At 41.9% G+C, this 9,301-nt stretch overlaps 1 protein-coding gene across 4 annotated transcripts in view; it reads right to left on the bottom strand.

The window, feature by feature from the left end:
• The window catches only part of LOC122550577 (proton-coupled amino acid transporter 4-like), a 192,589-nt gene that overhangs the window by 115,256 nt on the left and 68,032 nt on the right, over positions 1 to 9,301 (bottom strand). For all 4 annotated transcript variants that reach the window (XM_043691517.1, XM_043691519.1, XM_043691520.1 and 1 more), the window contains exon 8: positions 7,152 to 7,250. In XM_043691517.1, the coding sequence (XP_043547452.1) occupies positions 7,152 to 7,250 (99 nt within the window). The remainder of the gene's footprint in view (positions 1 to 7,151; positions 7,251 to 9,301) is intronic.

Genomic DNA, 9,301 nt, shown 5'->3' with positions numbered 1-9,301 from the left:
AACACTACGGCCAATTCACCTGACCTGCACATCTTTGGACTGTGGGAGGAAACCGGAGCACCCGGAGGAAACCCACACAGACACGGGGAGAACGTGCAAACTCCACACAGTCAGTCGCCTGAGGCGGGAATTGAACCCGGGTCTCTGGCACTGTGAGGCACTGGGTCACTGTTGTTCATCATTTTTATAAATAACCTGGATGAAGGCATAGAAGGATGAGTTAGTAAACTTGCAGATAACATTGAGGTCGGTAGAGTTGTGAAAAGTGACAAAGGATGTTGTAGGTTACAGAATGACATAGATTAGCTGCAAAGCTGGGCTGAGAGGTGGCAAATGGAGTTTAATGCTGAAAAGTGTGAGGTGATTCACTTTGGAAGGAGTAACAGGAATGCCGAGTACTGGGCTAATGGTAAGATTCTTGGCAGTGTAGATGAACAGAGAGATCTGTGTCCAGGTACATCAATCCCTGAAAGTTGCCACCCAGCTTGATAGGGTTGTTAAGAAGGCATATGGTGTGTTGGCTTTTATTGGTAGAGGGATTGAGTTTTGCAGCTGTGCAAAATTCTGGTGTGGCCACATTTGGAGCATTGCGTATAGTTCGTGTCATGTGGAAGCTTTGGAAAGGGTTCAGAGGAGATTTACTAGGATGTTGCCTGGTATAGAGGGAAGGTCTTATGAGGAAATGCTGAGGGACTTGAGGCTGTTTTCGTTATAGAGAGAAGAAGGAAATTCATTAAAATTATCCCAGGGAAATATAATGCTTAATCTGAGAGCAGAAAAGGATAATTAACCCATTTGGATAACTGCTCTGACAGAATCAATGTTTAACTGGTATAAAGCAACAGACATTTATCACCATGAAGTAGAAGCAAGAACAAACAAATAATTTGTAATAAGAAATTGCAAAAACTGAAGTCAGTACTGAGAGAAACTTGGTATAAGGAGTGTGTCACATGTCAGAACTGTATCATTATACGTTTCACAAACATCTTTTTAAGTGAACACAAGGAACCTAAAAAGGGTCCACTGGCCCATATGATTGTTTTTCTGTTTGAAGTGCTGAAGGCAGAGAGTTTGGCATATTCTCATATTCAGTAATACAATGGGTCCTTCTAGAAAATTATACGGTTGAAAGCTTCTGAGCAAAACACAAGACTGCGGGGTGCAGGCCAATCCAACATAACTGACTTTACTTTAGGAATACGGGAACAGGACTATGCCATTTAGCCCTTCAAGCCTGCTCTGCCCTTCAAGAAAATTGTAGCTGATCATCCACTTTAGTATCTTTGCCCCCACATTATTACTTCCCCATGTTTCTTTACATCATTGAATTACATCATAAGTTTCTAAATTCAATTTCTAATTTAAACATATTCAATGACTGAGCTTCCACAGCCCTCACGGATGGAGAATTCCAAAGATTCACAAAATCACTATGAAAAAAAAATCGAGTAATATAAATCTTCTCTATCTCTTTCAATATTTTGTAGGTTTTAATAAGATCACCTCACATTCTTCCAAACTCTACAGAATATAGGCACACTTTGGGCAAATTTTCTTCACAGGACAGTTTTGCAATCCTAGAAACAAGTCATTTACTGTACAATGACACGAGTATCCTTCCTAAAGAGGGGGAACCAAAATTGCTCACAATACTTGAGGTGCTGTCAACACAATTGATGCAAGACTTCATTGCTCCTGTCCAAAGCCTCAATTTTGTGAAAAAATCCCTCTGTATAATTTTGGATGAATCAATCTTAAGTTTTGATCAGAGTGTAATAAATTATAAAACAGAATGTAAAAAACAACTCTGCAACACATAGTTCTCAATAGGGAGAAGAAGAGAAAGCCTAGTACTTGGTGTATTGAGCCAGCAAAATAAAAGGAGCCTCTCAGAAGTTATTCTTCTCAGTTAAACTACAGGAGAAATCTCCAGCCATTGCAGCTGATAAGTTCTGATTTCAAGTTTTCATTCTCTTTAAATCAAGGAAAATATCTTCAAGCAATTTACAGCCTGCAGAAATAAAAAATTGCTTGTTTTTCTTAATTCACTCTTAGAATGTGGGCATTGCTGGCTGACCAGCAATTATATTCTGGATCAGTGGTGCTGGAAGAGCACAGCAATTCAGGCAGCATCCGAGGACAGGCAAAATCGACGTTTCGGGCAAAAGCCCTTCATCAGGAATAAAGGCAGAGAGCCTGAAGCGTGGAGAGATAAGCTAGAGGAGGGTGGACTGTAAAACCTGTGCACACACCTCCTCCCTCACCTCCATCCAAGGCCCTAAAGGAGCCTTCCACATCCATCAAAGTTTTACCTGCACATCCACTAATATCATCTATTGTATCCGTTGCTCCCGATGCGGTCTCCTCTACATTGGGGTTGATTGGTGCGGGTGTCTCGGAGATGTTCCCTAAAGCGCTCTGCTAGGAGGCGCCCAGTCTCCCCAATGTAGAGGAGACCGCATCGGGAGCAACGGATACAATAGATGATATTAGTGGATGTGCAGGTAAAACTTTGATGGATGTGGAAGGCTCCTTTAGGGCCTTGGATGGAAGTGAGGGTGGGTCGTAGGGGGGCGTGGACCTGACCAGGTAGTCACGGCAGCAATTATAGCCTGTCCCTATTTGCACTCAATGAAGTGGTAGTAAGCAGCCTTCTTGAACTGCTGCAAGTCAATGTGCTGTAGGTAGACCCAGAATTCCATGAGGGAGGGAATCTATGATTTTGACCCAGCAACTCTGAAGGAATGACGATATCTTTCTAAGTCTGGATATGAGTATTGTGGAGGGGAAATTGCAAGTGGTGGTGTTCCCATGTATCTGCTGCCCTTGTCCTTCTAGATGGAATTGGTAGTAAGTTTGGAAGGTGCTGCTTAAGGATCTTTGCTGAATTTCTATTTCTTGTAGATAGTACACACTGCTGCTTCTAAGCACAGGTGGTGGATAGAGTGACATTCATAGATATGGTGCCAATCAAGCAAGCAGCCAAGTTTCCAGAGTGTTGTTAGGGCTACACTCATACAGCCAAGTGGGAAGTATTTCATCACAATCTTCAATTGAGCCTTACAGATGGTGGACAGATTTTGAGGAGTCAGGTGGTGAGTAACTTGATGCAGTATTTCAAGTCTCTGAGCTGCTCTTGCAGCCATTGTATTTATATGGTGAGTGCAATTCAGTTTCTGGTCAATAGTTACCCTAAGGATGTTGATTGAGGAGGATCCCGTGATGGTAATACCACAGAATGTCTTGGGTGATGGTGAAACAGTCTCTTATGGGAAATGGTCATTGCCTGGCAATTGTGCAGCCTAAATGTTACTTGGCACTTTTCATTCCAAGTATGGATACTGCCCAGGTCTTGTCAATTTAGATATTAACTGCATTAGTATCTGAGTAGTCCGAAATGATATTGAACAAATAAACAATTCTGACTTTTCGAATCAGGTGATTGATGAAGGAGTGTCGCTCCGAAAGCTAGTGTGCTTCCAATTAAACCTGTTGGACTATAACCTGGTGTTGTGTGATTTTTAACTTTAAGCTGCAGAGTTAGTGTCCCTACCTCTGAATCAGGAGGCCTAGGTTCAAGCCCCACCTGCCCCAGAGGTGTGCAATTACATGTCTAAATAGGCTGATTTTAAAACAATATCCCTAAAAGAACTCCTGCAGAGATGTCCTGGAGCTAACATGACTGACCTCCAACAACCAAGCATTTTCCTATGTGCCAGATTTGACTCCAAACATTGGAGAGTCTTTCCCTTGATTGTCATCGACGCCAGTTTTACGATGGATCTTTGATGACATATCTGCTCAAATGCATCCTTGATGGCAGGGGCTATCACTCTCACTTCAATTCTGCAATTGAGCTCTTTGAGCTGTTTGAACCAAGGCTATAATGAGATCAAGAGAGTAGTGGTCCTGGCAGAAGCCAAACTGGTCATCAATAAGCAGGTTATTACTGACTATTTGCTGCTTGATATCACTTGTAAAGACACCTTCTATTACTTTACTTATGATCCAGAGTCAATTGATAGGGCACTAATTGGCTAAGTTGGATTTGGCATGCTTTTTGTATACATGACCTAACTGGGCAATTTTCTGCATTGCTAGATACAAGCCAGTTTGTAATTGCACTGGAACAGCTTGGCTCGAGATATGGCACAGTCTGGAGCTCAAGTCACTGGTACTATTACCAGAATGTTGTCAGGTCTTATCACCTTTGCAGCATCCAGTGCCTCCAATCATTTCAAGATGTCAGAATGGAGTGAATCAAATTGGTTGAAAATTGGTATCTAGGATGCTGAGAACCATTGGAGGAGACGGACTTGGCACTTCTGACTGAAAATTGCTTCAGTTTTATGTTTCACACTGATTTGATGGGCATTGCCAATATGGAGGATGGGATATTTGTGGAGCCTCCTTCTCCAGCCAAGTTTAATTGTCACTTAGTTTTTTTTCTATCACTTGCTGTCTGGCACACAAGTAGTATCATTTTGTAGATTCACCAAGTGTTTTTAAAGGTTCCCTGGTGCTGTGCCTGGTGTGCCTTCCTGCACTCTTCTTTGAGCCAGGGCTGATCCCCTGGTTGGATAGAATATGTCAGGCCATGATGGCCCTCTGCACTTCACGCCTTCACAAAGACATTGTAGGTAGTCACTCTTATTGATAATGTCATGGACAGTTGAATTTATGACAGGCAGATTCGTGAGACGAATCAACTCAATCAGTAATGCTGCTGCTGAACCACTCTGTGGTGAAATTCCCTATCCAATAATAATGTGTGTTTGCCATCCTCAGTGGTTCCTCCAATCATTGTTCAAAATGGAGGAATGTCAATTCATCAACTGCAGGAGGACAGTACATTGTAATCACCAGGAGATTTCTGTGCCATTTTTGATCCAATGCCATGAGGTCTGGAGTCAAGTTGAGGATGCCCAGGATGTCCACATTCTCTTGCCCACCACAACGATAGGGTCTGCCCGTCTTCATCTTCCACCCCACCAGCTCCGCATCCTAAGGATCAGAGGCTGCCACTTCAACTACCATTATGCATGGACCAATCCCTCTGGGACACCCTTGTCCACTCTTCCTCCAGGAGAAAGTGAGGACTGCAGATGCTGGAGATCAGAGTCGAACAGTGTGGTGCTGGAAAAGCACAGCTGGTCAGGCAGCATCTGAGAAGCAGGAGAATTGACATTTTGGGCATAAGCCCTTCATCAGGAATGAGGCTTGTGGGCCAGGGGGGTTGAGACATAAAGGGAAGAGGGTGGGACTGAGGGAAAGGCAGCTGGGAATGTGATAGGTAGATGAAGGTGGGAGTGAAAATTGATAGGTCGGAGGGGAGGGTGGAGCATATAGGTCGAAAGGAAGATGGGCAGGTAGAACCATTCAAGTGGGCGGTGCCAAATTGGAAGGTTGAGACTGGGATAAGATGTCAGAGAACATCTCTGAGACAAACCAACTCCAGCACCCACGGCTCAACAATTCAACTTCCCCTCCCACTCTGCCAAGGACATGCAGGTCCTGGGCCTCTTCCATCGCCAAACCCTAACCAACCGACACCTGGAGGAAGAATGCCTCATCTTCCGCCTTGGGACCTTCCAACCATAAGGGATCAATGTGGATTTCACCAGTTTCCTCATTTCCCCATCCCCCACCTTATCCCAGTCCCAACTTTCCAAGTTGGCATCACCCTCTTGAACGGTCCTACCTGTCCATCCTCCTTCCCATCATATGCTCCACCCTCCTCTCTGACCTATCACTTTCACCTCCAACTTTGTCTACCTTTCACATTCCCAGCTGCCTTCACCCCAGCCACAACCTCCTCCCACTTAACTCTCAGCCTCCTAGGCCCACAAGCCTCAATCATGATGAAGGGATTATGGCCGAAACGTCGATTCTCCTGTTCCTCTACCTCAAGACCTCAACCCAGGCTAGTATGTTCACTGTTCACAATGTGGTCTCCCCTACAGTGGGAAGATGAAACGCAGGCTGAGTGACTACTTTGAAGAATGACTACACTCTACCTGTGACAGTGATCTTGAGTTTTCAGTTGCCTGCTACTTCAGTACACCACTGTGTTCCCATGCCAACATTTCTGGTTTAGGCCTACTGCAGTGCTCTAATAAAGTTTAACGCAAGCTAAAGGAACAACACCTCATCTTCTGTCTAGGTACTTTACAGCTTTCAAAACTCAAAATTGATTATCAGAGCATGAACACCCTCCTCCATGTTCATTGCCCGCACTCACATCCTGTTCTGTGTGGGTTGCTCCCAGTACAGACAACCCATTTTCACCTATCCACACTTCGCATTAGCACTCAGTCAGCATTTATCTCCCTCTCAGTTTATTATCAGAAATCCTTTGGTGACTTCTTCCCTTCTTTCTTCTTGACATCATCTCTACGTGTTCTATTCACACATCGCCAGCCCTGCCTACAACCCTACATGCATTCCACCCCATAAAACCACTCCCTCGACCCACCATCCCCCTTGCGCCACCTTGCTCCTTTACAGGCAGTCATAAACATGTCTTATTGGATATTCTCCCCAAGCAGTAGCATGACCCAGCCAAGCCAGTGGGTACGGGGGAAAAAAGTATTAAATGGCCAATGAAATGATTCAGTTAGCCTCTTTTTTTTCCAACAGCAGTAAAATGTCAATGGTAGAAGGAAGAGGACAAAAGAAGTCTCCCAGCACCTTCTCTATCACTAACACCATTTCAAACTTCCAACCTGTTATCCAAGTGTTGATAAAATGCCAGCCAATGTGTTTATGCTATTGCATTCACATTAATTATGTAAACAGCAAGACTGCCTATTGTAGCGTAATAACTATGAACAATTTGGAAACATTATTGCCAAATTCTCCGGTTCTTGTTCTGTACTTCCTGTTCTCTTCTCGTTAGACCATATGGCAGTTATTCTCTTCATTGAAAATCGGTTAAAATATGTTTTCAAATCTTAATTATTTCTGAGAACTTTTAGCTTTAGCAATTAACTGCAAATTACCTTCCTGGGCTGCGATACATCAAAGTATCAATAGGTTTGCAACAATGGTTAAAAGAAATATGATGCCAAGTTTAAACTAATAACAGCAAACTATTTTGCTACCTACACTTGGACAAAGATTATAGTAGCAAAGAAATTTCCACCTACCAACCCAATTCCTTCGAAAGCAAATATTGCAGAGCCAAAGAAAAGCGGATATTTTTTCCAACTGGCAACCAAAGGAAGCTTCCCTAGATGAGGCATGTCCTAATTAAAAGACAAAAGACTATAGATTTCAGTCCTCAATCTGACAATCAATGCCCGAAATTTATACTAGCATGAGCATAAATAAACATTTTGCATCCAAAATATAGTAAAAGTATTTAAATACCTAAAGTTTATTCATATGTACTGTTCACAATTTCATACCAATAATCTGTGAACAATGCATAAGGTAAACATATTTAAACTCTTATTGAGTTGGCTTTTTTTAAAAACGCTGATATTTTTCATCCAAATGCATAAAATTTGCCATCTATGCATTTTTTTTTAAATTTAGCTATAAGTAAAAAGTTGAGACCCATGGTTCAGGACATAGGCAAAGCTGAAAAGAGTTGTCTAGAAAGTTAATAAATGACTGCAAACTTGGATTTAAAACCCTGTTGCTTGAAGGGAAAAGAAATGGGGTCATTACAGACAAAGGCTAACTGAACATTGTATGGAAAGTTTTAAATCCCAAAATGACAAGGAACTTAGCAGCAAGAGAAAACAATTAGCTTTATCAAAATAGATTTGGCTTCAGGTTAAAACATAGAAAATATTTAAGATACACATTCATTGAATATATTAGGCAACACAAGGCACAAAAAGCCTCATTATCTGGATAAACTGCAGCATTAACTAAGAAAAATAAATTCGAGTTCAAAACACAGACAGACATGAAACTAACTACTCTGGCATCACAAATGGAAAAGAAAACTGGGCAACAGATTCGCCAAGCCAGTTTTATTCCAACTTTCAGATTCCATCTTCACCCTAATTATAACACAAAACTGTTAAATAAGATCTACCTCTCTCTCCCTTTTGCACTGTTTTTGATAACCATTACATTGTTGTATTCACCAATTAATTTTTTTTAAAACAGCAGAAACATAAAATACACTGCCTGCAAGTTTAGAAAGCATGGTTCATTCAATGGTTAGTGCATATATTCAGCAAGAAATATTTGTATTAAGCTTTTTCACCCCAAGTACAAGAATAGAATAACTGATGGTGGGGCTGGAGGTGTGGAGGAGCTGTATATTACTCTCAAGTCAAGAAAGTACACAATGTATAGTAAGATGTGCACTTACTTAGGGACATGCAAATGTATCATTTGTCATAGCAGGACTGGCACAGGATAAAAGAATCAAAAAGTGATTTAGATTTGTATAGCAATTTTCACTACATCAGGATCTCTCATTGCACTATACAGCCAATTAACTATGTTCAGACATTGCCATGTTTCTGGAAATGCAACAATCAATTAGCAAACAAAAGCAATGTGATAATGACTAGATTTGTTTTTGTCCTGTTGATTGACAGATAAATGTTGATCAAGACTCCAAGGATAATTCCCCTATGTTTTTTAGAAGCATGTTCTGGAAACTGTTACATCTATCTTAGAAAACACTGCATCTCAGTATATTTTCTCACAATCGATAGATGGTTGTACACTGCCAGAGGTGCTGTTTCAGTGCAAAACAGCCTCAATCCTTCATTTGACTGACATCCTTAATCTGTGTGCTCAAGCCTCTGGATTGTGGCTTGAATTTCCAATTCAGAGACTTAAAGACAAGAACATTACAAACTGAATCATGATTGAGAAAATACTGCATCAGAGCAGATTAGTAATCATGAACAGGGCAAATCAAAATGCTTGCAAAATGTGTAAGAGGCAGAGCTATTTACATTTCAAAATTTAGGGTGTAGGTTTGCTCGCTGAGCTGTAGGTTTGACATCCAGGTGTGTCATTACCTGGCTAGGTAACATCATCAGTGGCGACCTCCCAAGTGAAGCGAAGCTGTTGTCTCCTGCTTTCTATTTATATGTTTCTCCTGGATGGGGTTCCTGGGGTTTGTGGTGATGTCATCTCCTGTTCGTTTTCTGAGGGGTTGATAGATGGCATCTAGATCTATGTGTTTGTTTATGGCGTTGTGGTTGGAGTGCCAGGCCTCTAGGAATTCTCTGGCATGTCTTTGCTTAGGCTGCCCCAGGATAGATGTGTTGTCCCAGTCAAAATGGTGTTTTTTTTCATCCGTGTGTAGGGCTACGAGGGA

This window comes from Chiloscyllium plagiosum, chromosome 6 (genome assembly GCF_004010195.1).
Source record: "Chiloscyllium plagiosum isolate BGI_BamShark_2017 chromosome 6, ASM401019v2, whole genome shotgun sequence".
Lineage (NCBI taxonomy): Eukaryota > Metazoa > Chordata > Chondrichthyes > Orectolobiformes > Hemiscylliidae > Chiloscyllium > Chiloscyllium plagiosum.
Note: the sequence above shows the minus strand (reverse complement) of the source record. Positions and strands in the feature narration are given on the sequence as shown.